General features: G+C 43.6%; 1 protein-coding gene across 10 annotated transcripts in view; it reads left to right on the top strand.

The window, feature by feature from the left end:
• Positions 1-2,669: 2,669 nt before the first annotated feature.
• The window catches only part of EPHA7 (EPH receptor A7), a 211,677-nt gene continuing 196,988 nt past the window's right edge, over positions 2,670-17,358 (top strand). For 5 of the 10 annotated variants that reach the window (XM_054820420.1, XM_054820416.1, XM_054820415.1 and 2 more), the window contains exons 1-3: positions 2,686-3,004; positions 7,416-7,480; positions 11,921-12,590. In XM_054820420.1, the coding sequence (XP_054676395.1) occupies positions 2,908-3,004; positions 7,416-7,480; positions 11,921-12,590 (832 nt within the window). In that variant the 5' untranslated portion in view covers positions 2,686-2,907. Of the gene's footprint in view, positions 3,005-7,415; positions 7,481-11,920; positions 12,591-14,441; positions 14,576-17,358 lie in introns of those variants that run through there. The other 5 variants (XM_054820417.1, XM_054820413.1, XM_054820412.1 and 2 more) reach the window with 2 other exon arrangements.

Below are 17,358 nucleotides of genomic sequence, written 5' to 3'. Positions count from 1 at the left end.
GGATATGGATTGTTTTGGTGTAACTGTGAATATATCCACTTAAGGAAGCTGTACATATAATATGTCATCTTTAGCTCAGTTTACGACTATCAGGAAGACAGGGCATTTAAAATGAGCTGATCAGGAAGAGAAATATATAGCTTTTTTTTAAAAAAAAACCCTCTTAATTTCTTTATGCACTCAGTCATGTGCAGATATATCCTTTGTCTGGTTAATATATTTACATAATTTTAAGTATCCTTATATGTGTACAGACCCTATACACATATTATACACATACAACATTAGATTGTACAATATAGTACCATATAGACTGTATAAATGCAGGTAATGAGGAAAATAAGTGTCTGGCCTAATACTGTATGCCAGACATGTATATATCTCATTACCATTCGAGCTTTTCTCCTGTCAATTTGTTCATTTAGTAAGTTCCTGCGTTTTTATGAACATAGTCATTCAAAGTCTCAATACAAATAACTTTTTTTTTTTAATACATTTTGTAGGTTAAAAATTGTCTTTTTGGGTTAATGATGTTGTAGTGAAATGCCTGCATTTAATGCTAGGAAACTGTAGAGGACTAACTAGCTTAAGGACTTCCTACATCTGCTTTAATCACTGTTACAACATATGCCACATGAAAACTAATTTTACCTATGAAAATGTGCAAGGAAGTTACAAAATACTTGCATGTAAGTATTTAAAACAAAATAGTCTTTTTAAGAGAAGATAAGCAAACTCACTGTTCCGTATAGCTCCCCTTTCCAAGTACGCATGTATGAGGATGGGAATGACAGATGAGAGAGGACAAGAGAATCAAGAGCACGTACTTTGCCTACACTCATTGTGATATCCAGAGTATCAAAAGAGCGTTCTGAATGAAACGCAAAAAGTGTCATATTCTAAGCTGTGAGTATTAATTATTCAGCAAGTGAAAGGAATACAGTGCATTTTTGAGGTTACCTTCACATCATTCTCAGAAGTAATGAGGAGACCACAGGGAAAGTGCTCAAAACCCAGAGTATGGTGGCTGTTTATCCGACAATGCTGAGCGTATTATGATGATTATTGTCATTATGATTATTATTATTTTATAATTTTTTTCTTTATCTACCTAAAGATCCCCCTCACAATTTACATTTCTTGTACCAGCGTCCCCATTTGCGCAAGGATTGTTTCAGATTCTTGCCTCATCTTGCCACCGAACTGCAATTACAACCCCTGCGCTTCGCTGTCTTCGCCTCCTTCCAAGACAATAATCACTTATCCCGTTTGCATGGCATTTGTGCCCTCCGAAAGGACACGGCGATGCACTTTTAACAGAGCTGTACAAAACCCCCGTTCCGAGCCGCCCAGCACCAGCCCCGGTAAAGGTGCGTTGGGAAGAGTTAGAGGTAGGGACCGGCCAGGGGCTCCGCGGGGGTTGCGGAGCGGGGAGCGCAGCCGGGGCCGCCGCCTCCCGCCACGGGGGGCTGCGCGGTCCCGGCCCCGGCCCCTGCCCCGCCGCCGCCGGGGAGAGGAGCGGTCCCACCGAGGCAGGCGGAGACACCGTGCCCGCCGCACCAGCCTCCGCTCTGCAGCGTCGCTGAGGGAACGGTAAGTTTTTGTGTCGCCCCGTTGTTTCACTCACGGAAGGGCCAAGGGTGCGTCTGGGGAAGGGAAAACGGAGTGGGGGGGGGCATAACGCATCCCCGGGAAAAGCGCTCCCGGCCCGTAAGGTGAGCGCTGACAAAAGAGATTTGGCAAGTTCCTCTCCCGCTTCGGTTTTGCTTTTTTTTTTTTTACTTTTATTTTTTCCCCTCTTTTTTTTTTTTTGGTCTTTTCTCCCCCTCCTATTTAAATTGTCTCATTGTTAGCGGATTACCCGCGCTTCAGGTTACGCCCGACGGGGAGGGGGGGAAACAACCGCCTCTTCCCCTCCAAAATAAGATCTACATCGTCATTAACCTGTTCTTCGTACGTGGGGAAAATCGGAGACGGAGGACGGAAAACCCAAACAAAACAAAGGGCAGGGAGCCCAGCTGATGTCAGCCCTCAGGAACTCCACTTTCGGCAGAGGACTGTCTCGGGGCACCATCCCGCAGCTCCTCCCGAAGTTTCCCTTTCGGTGGCAGCAGCCCAGGTACACGCTCGGCCCGGCCACGGGCGGGCACCGCGCCCGGGGCAGCGCCGGGACCCGCCGACGGCAGCTCGGGCTGGGGCTGGGGCTGGGCCCTGGCCGGGACCCCCCTCCTTCCCTTCCTACCCTAGCAGCCACGGCACCGGGCGAGTAGACGGAGCACCGGGGGCCGGCCGCCCCGCTCGCTCGGAGGATAAGCCGACCGGCCGGCCGCCTCCAGGCGTGCGGGGCAGCCCCCAGGTGCCGTCCGGGCCCGGCGCCCCGCTCCCGGCTCGGCCCCTCCGTCCCGCCGCCTTCGCCCCGCGCACAGCCCGCGGCTCCCCAGCACCGGCGGCAACCCGACACCGCCGCACGCTCATTGGGCGGCACCGCCGACCCCGCCCCCCCAGCCGCGACGACTCAGGCGCCGGCTCGGCCCGCTGGGCGCCGAGAATCGTTGCCGTTTGGTCAGCGGTGGCCGTCAGTCAGGTTGAGGGACGGGCCGCCCTGCCGCTGCGGTCCCGCCCCCTCGCCCTGATTGATATTATCGGAGCGCGGCGCGGGCGGCCGGGCTGCAGTCGGGGCTGGCGGGCGGCCGGCCCGGTGCGGGAGCCGGGCAGCGGCGCGGAGGAGGAGGCGAAGGAGAAGAAAAAGGAGGAGGAGAAAGGCAAAGGCAGCCAGGAGGGAGGGAGCGCCGAGCCAGAGACTAGCAGAGCAAATTCTCCACCGTCCTCTAGCACCCACCAAGCGGCGGCAGCGGCAGTGTCTAGAAATATATAGCTAGAAATATAAAATCACCCCGCTCCTGCACCATGGTTTTCCAAAGTAGGCTCCCTTCTTGGATTATTTTGTGCTCCGTCTGGCTGTTCCGCTTTGCACACACGGGGGAGGCACAGGCTGCGAAAGAAGGTAAGGTGATGCGGAAAACAAAAGTTTGGGCTTATTTATTGCTTTTGCACGCGAAGTCTGTGCGGTGGCTTAGCGGAGGACCTGCCTGCCACTGCGAGCTGCTTGTCAGCCCCCCTTTAAAAAAAAATTTAAAAAAGACATTTTTTTAGTTGAGGTGGGAGGGAGAAAAGAGCAAGGCATTCACTGGGGGGTGTGCGTGTGTATGTGTGAGAGACCGGGACAACTGCCTTTGCTCTCAGGAATGAGGTTTGCGAGGCATTTGCACGTGATGAAAAGGCATGGGGCTGGGGAGACAGCCCCCGGCCCGGCGATCCGTGCAGGGGAGCCTCACTCCTGTGGCTGCCGTAATCCTCCCGGCGAGGTGCGGGGAGGGCGGGTTACCTCGCTGCTCCCCGGGCGGGGGATGCAGGGGCTGGGGGCCGAGTTTCAAGGCTTGGGACGTTTCGGGGAAGGCACGGCGCGGGGCTGAGGCTGCGGGGCAGCTCCGCGCCACTGCCCGTCGGGGGCCTGCAGCGCTCCGGCTCCCCGGGGCCGTGCACAGACCGTGGGAAGGAGTATCGGGGTGCAGTTTTGCATCTCCCGGCCATACAGGCTGGGCATGCATTTAGAGGGTACATACATCCTGGCGTCATGTCAGTGCAACGTGTGCGCTCTCCCCCAGCTTAGCTGGAAAGAGGGAGAGGTTTAGGGATGGATGTTGTACGCGATCTATGTATCACAACGGGGCTTCCCGATTCCCATCAATCCAACACTGGTATCTGTGTAAGGCGAACCCCGGACATTTGTTTCCCCCACGCACAGACAGAAAACAGGCGGTTTTCTCTCAGAGACTGGTGAAGGTGTATGAAATCAATTCGCAAAGTCCATTTGGGAATCTCTTTTCTCACGCTGAGAAAATCCTAAATGATTTAAAGGAGCGCCCTGCTCGCGTTTGACAGCCAAAGGCGAAGGTCCGTCTCCATCTTCGGGGGTGAAGGGGGGTGGATGACAGAGAAGAGGGAGTCAAGGGCTTTTTCGGTATCTCTGCATATGTATGCGTTTGAAGGTTCCCCCCCGCTCATCTGGATACGTCAATATTTTTCATCAAACCGTTGGCATGCAGTAAAATACCATTTCGAGGTTGTGACTGGAGCTTAAAAAAATCCTTCAATTAAAATGTTCTTTGCCCCTAAAAGAAGGCGGCGATGGCGCGGTTAGAGAGGGAAAGAGGAGAGAGCCTTTCCTTAGCAGCATTTGGAAAGTTTATAAGAGGGGCTGTAAAGCACAGAGACCCCCACAAAGGGAGTACTAACGCGTGGCCGTGGGGTGGGGAGCGGAGAAGGGCCGGGCAGGCAGGGAAGCAGGCAGGGAGGGTGCGGGCTGCCTGTCCCGCTCTGCCCTGCAGATTGCGCCGCGATCGGGGCTGCGCCGGTGCCTCCCGGCGGTATCCTGCCTCGTGCTTGTGTGTGTAATACGTGTATGGATGTGCATATATATATATATGCATCTATACATACAAGTGTGTGTGTATAACGTGCGTATGTTTGGGCAAAATCAACCTAGCCAAAGGAGGGTCAGGAGGGGGCGAGCGGCAGACAGGGATTGATAGCGGCTACCTGCTGCAAGCGCAGAAAGCTCCCGCGGAAGAAAGAGCGAGGGGGGGAAGAAAAAAAAAAACAAAACTTTGCAGCTTCACCCCCGGCCTCGCCGAAGGGCCGGTGGCGGCAGCAGCCCCGCGGGGCTTCCCACCGCTCCCCGCTGGGTACAGAAGAGGGATGAGGGTGTGAGAGGCTGAAAAGTTTTCCGAGTTTCCTTTCTGTAGCTAAATAAAAGCCGCGATGAGATGCTGAAGAAGAGCGGGGCAGAGTCCGCCTGGCTCTCCCAACGAGGGGGTGGCCGAGTTACCTGCGGACCCCCCTGCCAGCGCCGCGGCCGGGACCCTCGCGGCGAGCAAAGGCGCGGGGGCGCTGCGCACCGCTGCCCCCGGGGGGAGGTCCTCGCCTTCCGCCCTGTGGCTACGAGTGCTCGGGGCTCCGTCCCGGGCGCTGCCTCCCCAAGCCGGCGGCTGCCGGGCTGGGGGGGGGGGGGTGGCGGGGCCGACCGCGGTACCAATGCCCCGCTGCTGCTCGGCCGCCAAGTCCCGCTCCTCGGCGCGGAGGGGCGGCCGCCTGCGCGCAGCTGCGCGTAGCGCCCGGGGCGGGTGAGCGGCTGCGGGTCCCCGCGGAGGCGAGAGGCCGCAGCTCCTCGTCTGCGCGGCACCCCGCGGAGCCCCCTCCAGGCCGCGCTCCCGCGCTTCGCCCGCCGGTTTTACGCTTCCTTTCGCTCTCCGCTCCACCGCGCAGCCAAGAGGGGCCCACAGCGAAGTCCCCCTCCGCGCGCGGAGCGCGGCCCACTGCGCCCCCGCGGAGGGTCCGTGACCGGGGTCTCGGTGTGCTCCGTGCGCGGGAGGCTGCGCATCCTGGCGCGGCTGCTGGCGGAGTGCGCGGAGCACCGCGCAGTCGTCCCCGTCCGTTCATTCCCCCCGCGCCCCCTCCCTCCATCGCTTCCCAGCGCTGCACGACCCGGGCTGGGAGCAGCGCAGCAGCCGCTCGCCTGGAAAGCTCTTCCCCAGTAACTTTCGGTACCACACGGAAATGCAACGTTTTCTTTGCAAGGGGTGTTTGCAGAGCAGGGCTTTATGCTTGTTTGTTTGTTTGCTTGTTGTCTTTTCTTTCTGGGATGTGCCCGTCCGTTGCTATGTGATGGAGAATGGCTGCCAAATAAAAAGTATAATGAATTGCAGCCATGGGACGTTGTGCTGGTGCTGAAATGGTTAAATTTTTCGTGGTACCTTTTTTTCCAGGACCATTATAAATGCTCTTGTTTAACAAACCACCACATACACCACCTGCTTTTCTATAGAAAGTGTTACAAAGTAAAACCCCTTGAATCCAAGCTTAATGAAATAAGCAGATAATCTTTCTAGAGAGAGACTATCAAACTTCCTTAATGAGTAGCTCCACTTTATTACTGAAATAAAGGCCTGGAAGCTACCATTTTGTGTTCAGCTAACTTTCCAGATATTACTCTATGAGCCTTTAAATAGTTTTTGAAGTCACATCATCTTTCTAGTAATTCATTGAAATTTTGTATTAAATTCTACTAGGACAAAAGGCCGAAGCCAGAATTATAATCATTTCAAAAGACCCGACAAAAGTTGCTTCAAGTTATAGCCTTAAATCATACATTGAAATATCAGTACTTAAATGCTGCGTATGAAGTTATAAATAGCTTTATAGCTAAAAATATACTGAATAGATTTAAATTAGAAATGTTACTTTTTATTTAATCAAATAGAAACGTGACGTTAAACGTGCAGCTTTGAAAAAGTAATCTTCAAAGTGTACCAAACCTAGATATATGGTTGATCACTCTACAGCTTTGCTGTTTGAAAGAAGGAATTACAGCAAATTATTTCACTCTTCTTTTTTTTTTCTTTTTTTTGACATGACATTAACATGTACCATTTGAAGGTATTACGGAAACTTATATGCTAAGAAAGAAGCTTATAGCTATAATTGAAATATAAAATATATATAGAAATGTATGATTGGAGGTAACAGAACATCCATAATACAACCTCCAATATGTACTGTAAAATATGAAGAGTAGGTTTTTTAGGCTGTGATTAACCACTTTTGGAGACAGGGTTACCTTTAGCTGAAAAGAATTGTGGTGCTACAAGAACTCATGTCTTTTTGTATAGAAGTGTCACTGGGGTATAATGACATGAAGATTTTGGTAAGCCATTACCATGAAGTGAATTAGTGTGATTTTGTGTATGTAGGATTTTGTGTATGCAAAGTGTGAGGTAATTGCAGAGTCTTTTATTTTCTGTATTCCTGGTTGTCATTTGTTTATAGAATTACTGCTTTATCACCTAAGGGACATATTTTTTTCTTTCAAACTCAAAAAGACTATTGCTTTTGCAGTGCAACGCCTGGTAAGGTATAGACTATTCCTGTCTAAATCAATTTGGAAAAGTGTTGAAATGTTGGTGTATATTTGTTTGTTTAAAGCTCATTGTAATAATGAGCATATGGGAAATGTCCTTCTTATGACAAAGGAGATGAAGGGAGCATGCATCTTAATCACTGATTAGTAACACTTTAAAGCACTAAGAAAAACAATAGACTTTGATTTAAGCAATGAAATTGTTAAGATTAATGGATATCTGCTTATATGTGGATGGTACGTAATCATTTAATCATCTCTTTGCAAGTAAATGCATGGTTGTTGTTGCGGATTTTTTTAACAGTATGAAGAAAAAATTCTTTTTTACAAAAATATATTATTTTTATCACTTTTTTATTCAGACTTTGTTCTTTGGTTTTATACTGCCACTTACTATATTTAACAAACAGTGGAAATTCTTTTTCTTTTTCTTTTTTAGTAATATTGCTGGACTCTAAAGCACAACAGACAGAGTTGGAATGGATTTCCTCTCCTCCCAATGGGGTAAGTACTCCAGGCAAAAATTAAGTTCCTAAAGATGAGTAGTTATTTTACCAAAGCAATTGAAAGACTTACTGTAAACTAGCTCCCCCTCATATTTCTCTCAGTAATCGTACCAAGTGTTTACAGCTTTTTCATTTTTAGAATGGAAAGAAGTGTACCTCAGATTACAGTGTACAAATGTACAAGCTAATTAAAAGGAAGAGTCTCTTTAGAAACTCACCTAAATGTTCTCAGTAGTTTTATGTTTTGTAGTATAATCCTTTATGCTGTACCAGAAAGCTCCGTATATTTATAACACGGTATTTTAAATCACTTTTTCTTTCTTCCTTTAGAAACAGCAGATTTACTTCTGTGTGGAAACTTTCTAAAAATATGTTTTTAATTTTCTGTATAATGGGTGATCATAAATTTGTTTACGATGTTTTCTTTGTAATTGAATAGCACAGATTGAAGTGCTCTAAAATAAAAACATTTATACTGCAGATGTGTTTGAAATGACATTCCAAACTTGAAACATCCCCAGTCTTGAAGAGCTTGATATCTGGAACTAGGCACGAATTATGTGGTTAAGGCCACCTCCAGCTTGCTTACGAATTATTCTCATGGTACTCCATGAAATGTACCGTTATATCATTTTAAAAAATGAGAGGTTTAGAAACATCAGTGTTATTGTCTTATTTATTATATACGTAAAGTTGAGAAATGCTGCTTTCAATCTGAATGAAAAGTGGTGTAAAACCCCTTCTTCCTCAAGCCTTGAGGAAGAACATTTTCAGAAAGATATTATGGGTATATTGTCCTACCTTAGCTCAGTCCTACCTTAACTCAATCTGACAAATCGTAAATTATATGGACAGTTCTTACTCATGGAAGCAGTCTTGCTGAACCCATTGCGACTCCTTGCATGAACAAGGACTTGGGGGATCAGGCCCTTAATCTTCAGCGTATTAAGAAATCTGGAGCCAGAAGAGCGTGAAGTGTGAGTGGGGATATAAAAGTGTAACAAATCCTTTAAATAAAAAGAATGAAAATCTGAAAGTGTCTTTCTTTGAAAGCAAGATCGTAAAATCAATACAAGCATAAACTGGAAACGAAGCTAAGGACTTCAGAAAGAATGTAACGCGAGCTCAACATGTATGGTGGCTAATAACCTCGGCATTAGCGTTTTGCACTGATTGAAGCTTTTACCAGAGGTGTTTGAAAGATTAGCTTGGTGGCAATTATACTAGGCTAACCTGTAGATAATGAAAGACATGTCAACACATGTTACACATGTCAGCATACTGAAAGATGAAAGTAGAGTCAAATTCAACAAATAGTAAAAGGCGACTTTCAGAGGTAGAAGCCAATTTTAATCAGGAATTAAAAATGAATCAAAACTAATGGCTGGGTTTGTATGCGTGGAAATGTTCAGAAATAGTTGCTTGTAAATTAACATAAAAGTGCCATTTTAATAACGTAATTTTGAAAATAAATGTTTTTCTAGTTTTAATTACTAGATTTTCTACTATGCAATAAAGACTTCATCGGAATAAACACAGAAAATCTTGTTGAGAGAAACTACTGCATCATCACAGTACAGAATATATCACCCAGACACTCGTTAAATGCCTCATTCAACTGCAAATGTTACATCTAACAATGATCTTGAACATTGTTAAGATAACTAAGAAGTTAAAATACCATACATTGAAACCAATAGAACAGGACGCATTCAAATGGAATTACATGTGTATCACCATATGTTGCAGCAGGACAAAAAAAAAAAGTTTAATTTTCTTGCTGTAAAAACTATCGTGGAATTGATCACTTTAAAAAGACTTAAATGAAACGTGACCTCAGATGGCATAGGTGAAAATATATCCTGAAGTACTGATGTATTTTTTTTTTCCCTCTCAGAGAAGCAGGTACACCTCCAATGGACTATTTGAAATAATAGTTCCGTGACTACATAATTGAATCATAAGTCATATTTCCTTATTTTTTTAGGAAAATCATACTCCATGGCTTTGGGAAAATATGGAAAGATAGATTTCAGTATTTAATGCTAGGGATAACGTAAAGTAGGATTTCTTATCTGAATTTAGTGTTTTGCATTGTTTTCCTCAACTGTAGCATAAGAATCTCTCTGATACTAGCTAGTCTCATGTAGTTGGCTTTTGACTCCAAGAAGGCTCATTTGTGTTGTATTCCAGAAAAATGATTTTATTTTGTTAAACGTATTTTGTTTGTTTGTTTTGCTTTCTGGGTTTTTTTTGTTTGTTTTAGGGGGTGGGGATTTGTTTTGATGGAGCAGTCCACATCAAAACCTGAAGAGTCAGATTCTGTTGTGTGGTGCATTAGAGTTACTTTCACTTCAAAGACACGATACATCATCTAAGTGGAATATCTCATTGCAGAACCTGGCTTGGTGTTTTGAGGGAGGACTGCTTACACAAGATAAAAAATAAAACAAAGAAAAAATCCAAACCAGCTAAACCCAAAAAACCCCCAACACTACCTGATGTGAAACTGAAAATATAAAAAAAAATCAGTAAAATTTTAGACTTCGTGCCTTTTTTGTCATTTTTGCGGTGTTTGATTTTTTTTTGTCTTGTTTGTTTGTTTGTTTTGGGGTGTTTCTGGTTTTGTTTTGGTTTGTGGGGGCTTTTTCGTTTGTTTTTGTTTTTTCCCCAATGTGGCAGAGCCAAAAGCCTCAGTCCAGGGCCCCTTTTTTACTTTTCCTTGTTTGTACTAGTTCTTGGGGGGGGGGGGAATATCTTATTCAGATCTAATAAATCTATTATTAAGATAGACTTTCTTCTGAGATTAATACAGTTCCATATGCAATCAGTTCACTTAACTCCATGATCATTTAATAATACATTTCAATCATTTAATACCATATGCATATATAATACCATTCATACCACATCTATATTAACTGTAGGTCTTTGAAATGCGCTTTGATATTTACAACTTCTGTGCATTTCAGCATCTGCAGCCGTGATATATTTTGTGGTGATAACTTCCAGCATCAATTCAGCCACATCTGCTTTTTCTTGGAGCAGTACACCAACATGAAAATGTTCTCATTTGCTGTCAAATAGTCTTGCAAAGTACCGTATACTGCATGGCTCCTAGTCTGGGAAACCAATGCCTTCCGTGCTTGGTTAGGAGTGTAGGGAAAGTCAGCTGTTGCTCCATCCTGCAGAGGTGCCCTGGTCCCACAAAGCACTTAAGCACATGCTTACCATTAAGCTCATAAGTACTGTCATTGATCTTAAGCGTGAGCTTAAGTGCATTATTGACACAGGGCCAGAGGGCTAAGTGCCATACGGAGAAGTCATGGTTGCCTGTATCATCGGGTGAGGATAGCTCACCACCCCCACCCCCCCCGCCCCTAATTTATTACAGCTGCAGTTTCTGCAGTGAATTAAATGTTACAAGAAATGTGAAAAAAGGTGAGACAGATATTGTTTTGGGTACACCTGGGCAGATCCGCCCAGTTGCTTTCAGTGGAAGGTTTGCCATTGCCGGAGGGAGGTGCGAATTCCCACGCCGCTAAAGGCTGTTAAAGACTACCGGGCTGTTACAGGCTTACCAGGTTGTTACATAGTTGGTATCCTAAAGAGGGAACAACAACAAAAACCAGGCTTTGAACCAGTGAACTTTCGGTCATGTGGGTTGTTCTTAATTACGTATGTAATCTCATGGTTCATTTGAACTCCCAACTAAATGAAGTTTGCTCCTTTAAACATGGATGCAGCCACTGAACAAAATGTGAGGTAAGCTCCCGCTTACCTCCTTTGGTTTCTAAGTAGAACAGGAGGCAGACGGAACAAAAAGAGGACCACCAAAATGTTTTCATGCTTTCAGATCTTTAATTCTGTCTGTTTTCTCTTGCCCTCTCTCTGCCACTTTCATCGTATAGGAGTCTGACTCACAGGTTTCAGGACCCGGTCCCATGCTTTCTGTACAACTGCAGGTTCCACTGGAGGTTTTATGTACACAAGTTTTATGTACTGTAACTCTAGGCACTTTCAGTTTCTAAGACTTCACCGATTTTAGGTTTCTCTGGAAGGGAAGCTGCCTTCCTCCTTTTGGTCTTTGCTTACCCAAAACTGTCATGACTTTAATGAAACGTGGGAGAGCCCAATGTGCAATCAGAACTCGGTGTGTTGAACACCCTTCTCTGAAGCTTCCCCTTTACAATGCTGCCTGTGATATGACAATGATTTTTAGAAGTTATTTATATGTGGGAAAGACGTTGAGGGAGAGAGAGCCTGCAGCTGCGTTAATATGTATTTTCTTCATTTGGGTGTTTATAACCTATCTTTTATGAAGCCATACTGTTAAAAAGGAGGGAGACTCGAGCTGTGTGAAGCCTTTTAAAATACACAGTAGTTACATCTAGTGGCATACTTGTTTTGTATTACTAACTGTTTGTTGTTGTTTTAGTGGGAAGAAATTAGTGGACTGGATGAAAACTACACTCCTATACGAACATACCAGGTATGCCAGGTGATGGAATCAAACCAAAACAACTGGCTTCGGACTAACTGGATTGCAAAAAGCAATGCACAAAGGATTTTTGTAGAACTGAAATTCACTCTGAGGGATTGTAACAGTCTTCCTGGAGTTCTGGGGACTTGTAAAGAAACTTTTAACTTGTATTATTATGAAACAGACTACGACACTGGCAGGAATATCCGAGAAAACCAATATGTAAAAATAGACACTATTGCAGCAGATGAAAGTTTTACCCAGGGTGATCTTGGGGAGAGAAAAATGAAACTTAACACAGAGGTGAGAGAAATTGGACCTTTGTCCAAGAAAGGATTCTATCTTGCGTTTCAGGATGTAGGGGCCTGCATTGCTTTGGTCTCTGTCAAAGTCTACTACAAGAAGTGCTGGTCCATCATTGAGAACTTAGCTATTTTTCCTGACACAGTGACTGGCTCAGAGTTTTCCTCTTTAGTTGAAGTACGAGGAACTTGCGTCAGCAGTGCGGAAGAGGAGGCGGAGAACTCGCCGAAGATGCACTGCAGTGCGGAGGGAGAATGGTTAGTGCCTATTGGAAAATGTATCTGCAAAGCAGGATACCAGCAAAAAGGAGACACGTGTGAACGTAAGTAAACATACAGCTTGCTGTAATATGTACGTCATAGGTCATTGTCTACCAGCATTTTTTTTTCTCCCCCCCCCCCCCCAAGAAATACGTCATGAGTCTGCTTTTAAAGTTTTCAGATCCTCAGTCTGTAAACTTCACACTGGCTAATCTAAAGCACTCAGCCCTTCTGGATGTGGAAATCAGTGGTTGCATGCTGCATTTTTAAATTTAAACAGGAAAAGTTAAAGTTGTATGAAGTGCAAATATAGATTCAGGACTAACATTTTAAACTGGTTAAGGTGATGTTCCTTGTACCTCTTGGTAACGCTGAGCAAGTCATACCTATCACAGAACATTGTATCGACAATCTCAGATATTAAACAATTTGTTCTCTCACATGATCTGTGACAGAGTTATAAGGAAACTAAAACTGAGGAAGTAAAGTTAGAATCATGTGCGGTTAATAATGTGAAGAATACACACACAATAAAAACTGAGTTAGAGGTTTGTGTTGAGTGTGTAAAAATTCAAACAGAAGATAGATCTTTCAAACAGAATATCAAGTTTTCAGAATAAAGTATGTCTTCCTTTCTACAATATCTTTTTGCACAAAACTAACTCTAAACTTTTGGCTTGCCATGGGATCATGATGATTAGTTTAAAATACTAGCAAAACAGAGACTAGTGAGTTTTACTTTCTAATTCACACTGACTCAGCTACCCATATTCTTAGAATGATACTTAACCTTAGCATTGCTGTCACTGAGGCTACATGTGTAAGACATTTCTGCTTAGTGCGAGAAAGGATATTTCATTGTCTTTGCTTACAGTAAAAGAATAGGTGGTTTGTTTGAAGACAGGTATTTTCATGTACATGTAACACAAGGTGTATCATTTTTATCATGGGATAACACGAGTTATATATCACCATATTTTTATTGTAAAATAGGTGAGAAATGCTGTAAGTCAAAAACTGGAAAAAACCCACAGATCTGTGAAGAGGAGAAAACTACCAAATCCCAAAAACGAAGCTGGCAGCAGTCACTAAGTCTGAGATGGCTGTTTGAGGACTTCAACATCTGTAGAGGATTAGGAACACCCTAAAACAAAATAAATGAGTCTTCTTATTAATAATTTGTCCTCAGGAAAAAACACGATTGTGTTCTTGACGAGTTTTTATGAAGAAATTTGGTACAAGGTGGAGTGAGTGGAGTTGATCTGAGGCCTTTGTAGCCTTACACAAATCTTTCATTGTTCTGTTGGGAAGGGATGAGGGCTTATACACTGCGGAGGGTGATCTCATTAGGAGTAATTGTAATGTGAAAAACTGCCCCCATGAAACCATTCAGCAGACTGTATTAAGGCTCTGTTAAAAAAATTAAGCGCTGTGTCCCATAGAAGCCTATTTTGAGGTTTTTGAATGGGGGTTTTCTGAGCAACTGACTTTTTTCCTTTTCTTAGTTAACTTACTCTTGATTACAGACCTAGTCATGGTCGATGTAATTAATATACTAATTTTATTTGACTTTCAATAAAGGAGAGAAAGTATCCAAAAAAGAAAGCAGTGTATGTTGGGAAGTGGGTGGGGGACAGGAGCTAAGTGAGTGTGGGGAGGACGGATAGAGAAGAAATTGGTTGTTTGGTAACTGGAATTCAAGTAACCTGTTTATTAAACAGGCTTCTTAATTTCTAACTGTGCTGATGTTGACAAAAGAATTAAATGATAACTTGTACTTGAGTACAGTAGCGTGCTCATTTGCAAGAACACTTCCCATTTTTGGCTTGCTTCCAAAGCAATCGCTATGAGAATACGCTACTCTGGAAACAGTCCAGAGGATCATTTATGGTATTTTTCCTCTTTTCTTTCAGTGATCCTGTTAAGAGTTTCAAAACAAACTCTGGCTCCATATTGAGGCAAGTTAATGTATTTGAGAGGGAAAAGGTGGGAGGCAGGCACTCGACGAACGCGCGCCGTTGGCAGCTCTGAGTCAGAACGATCCGGGCGACTGCGGCGCACAATAGTAATTGCCGTCTGTGATACTTGTTAGCCGTGTCTGTGCTTGAGGATGTTATTAAGTATGATCAACTATGTAGTGACCGATAATACAGCTGGCACACTGATACCGCGTCTGTTTTTTGTGACAGATATTGAGAGAAACTTATCTGAACATTGACACTAATGCAACTGGCTATCTGTTACTGTCAAGCTGTGTAACAGATCAAGCAGAAGCAAGTTGGCGTGTGCTTCCTTAACCCAGAGCTTTTATAGCCCTGTCTGAGGGCTCACTTCTGCAAATACTTTGTACCTGGCATGCTGCGTGACTTCTTTGGGACTACTCATGGCAGAAAGCATTGTGCTCTGTCAGGATGGGCAGAAGTCTGTGATTCCTCTCTCGCACTTGCTATAGCTCAGCTGAATTAACTTAACACAATAGGAAGGTCTTTTAAAGATACAGAATAATACCTTATCTGGCTGCGTTGTAGCAAAGGTAGGAGTAGATGGCCACATTGTAGTTCCAAATAGCTCTTCAGCCTGTAACTCAGTGGGGATTTTCATTTGTGTTATGCTAGCTTGATTGGCTGGCTGTGATTGAAGAATGTGTTCCTTTTGCATACAGCTTCTCTCCTGTGTGTGAAATTTATTGAGTTCAGATACTAAAACAATTGAATTTTGATTTATACACAACTCTGCACTGGAAGTATTGCCAGAAGATTTTTTTTTTGCTGCATGAACGTAAGTAACTGGTAATGCTGGGAAGGATAAGGAAGAAACAGTTATGAGCAGTGAAACACATAACCTGGAAAATGAGCTCCCATGTGTTCCTTCTTCAGTGCTCAATCTTTCAAGCTGATTTTTTTTTTTCCTTTTCTTGGATGTACACTGATTACTTCTCACTATAGGTGTGCCAAGGAGTCCATGCCACCTCAGTGATCTATCATGATAACACACGTACATAAGAAAGCCAAATTCCAGAGAGCTCACAATCATCATTTAAAACAAAATCTTAAAGCTTGGTGAAACAAACATGAGAAAACTAGATGAGCCTCTGAACTTTGAATTGCAGATTCTTTTGCTTATGTGCAAGGACACTATCTTCTCAGTGTTGCTCTTATGTCTGCTGGTGTGTGGCACTAGACTTAGGTGTGGAAGTTGTGCATTTTAAAGGATTGTATAGAAAGGTACCTAGCAAAGGTACTAGAAAGGTACTTAGAAGCAGTCACTTCTTCCAACATCATTTATTGCATCTGTTCTGGCCAAAAAAAAAACCTCAAACAGAAAAACCCAATTAAATTCTCACTAACTGAAGTGGACTCCCAATAGGTCTAACTTCAATTTTTTTTCTCACAGTGGAGTCCAGTCGATATGTTGTGCATGTAAGGATCACACTGCGATCTGTGATTGGTATGTGAAGGAGAAAATAATTCTTTGAGAACTTCTAGTGTAATGTATTTTCCATCTGTTTCATGATAGTTGGAGTTGGGGAGGGAGAGAATTACATTTATTCAGTCGGAGCAGTAGAGTGATATTTCAGAAGGTAAGCAGCATCTCTTAATATTACTGCACTGAGAAATTACATAGTTGATTTGGCACAAAGTCCAAAAAACCCAGAATTCTAGGGAAAGCCAAATGGGTGCATTTTACTGTTAAACATTTTATAATACCATATGCATTAACAGTTGTTTTATTGACCCCAAAATGGGGAGGGGATTATAGCTATTTGTATATTTTGTCTTGGTGAGGTAAAAAGGGAGATACAGGCTTTTCTTTCCAAACTTTGTCATGTGCTGTATGCTGTTCCAGACTGCAAGCTGCATCTGTTCCTTCTTTTTTTCTTCCTGGGACAAACTTTTATCTCTTGACTTTGTGAAATATTACTTGATAACAGATCCAGAAACCAAATTTATCTTATGCTTGGCATATTTGTGGTAAAGTACGTGCAGTTGTGGGTTTTTTGTTTTTTTTTTTGTTTGTTTTGTTCTTCAATATTACTTCACTTAGGAGTTGATGTGCCACAAGTTTACTAGTAGAGGGCAATGAATTAAGGGGGGAATGTGAATAAGTTGTCATTAAAAAAATATTACCATGCTTCTAAAAAGCCCAAGTTGCACATATAGTGAATCGAGTGTAGAGTTTAGCCCAGGTAGTGTGTCCCAAAAGCTGTGGGTGACCTGCAGCTTGAGTGACCTATGTTGACATTCCTGCGTTTTCAACTTGAATTTTGCTTTGTGGAGAAGGGACAAAATGGTAGAAAACTTTCTCAATGGCATTTTTATCATCAAGCATTTAAATGTTTACTTTTTTTGAAGAAGAGTTACCTTTCTTCCATTTGCCTCCAAAATTACTCTAGGGGAGAGAATGTAATTATTCTCAGCAAATTGAAACAGAGCAGAGAATGAGGATATCTCTTTCAGTCTTGCCATTTTCTCTGAAGCCAGTGGAAGTTCAACAGGAGAGTGTCTGCTTCCTTCCCTTTTTATCCCCTTAGCATATTAAATAATTTTTATGATCCTTTTTAAAGAAATGACAATGTGATCTGGTATCAGGTCCCAGATACAGCTGCACGGGATATATTTGATTTTTAAAAAAAAAAAATCATGTAATTATCTTACCAAAGGACCCTAGCAGGGTTCAGAAAAATATAGCAGATACTTTTAAGATGAAAGTAAGACCTTCTAGCTAGATGGTCAAGAATACTGAAGGTGTTTCTATTATGCAACGCAGAGCTGTGATTTCTGCTTCCAGCCCCCTTTGGAGTTTCTAGAAAGTTGAATTTCTTGGCTTTCT

The sequence above is a fragment of the Grus americana genome, chromosome 3 (assembly GCF_028858705.1).
Source record: "Grus americana isolate bGruAme1 chromosome 3, bGruAme1.mat, whole genome shotgun sequence".
Lineage (NCBI taxonomy): Eukaryota > Metazoa > Chordata > Aves > Gruiformes > Gruidae > Grus > Grus americana.
This window is presented reverse-complemented; position numbering and strand designations above follow the sequence as displayed.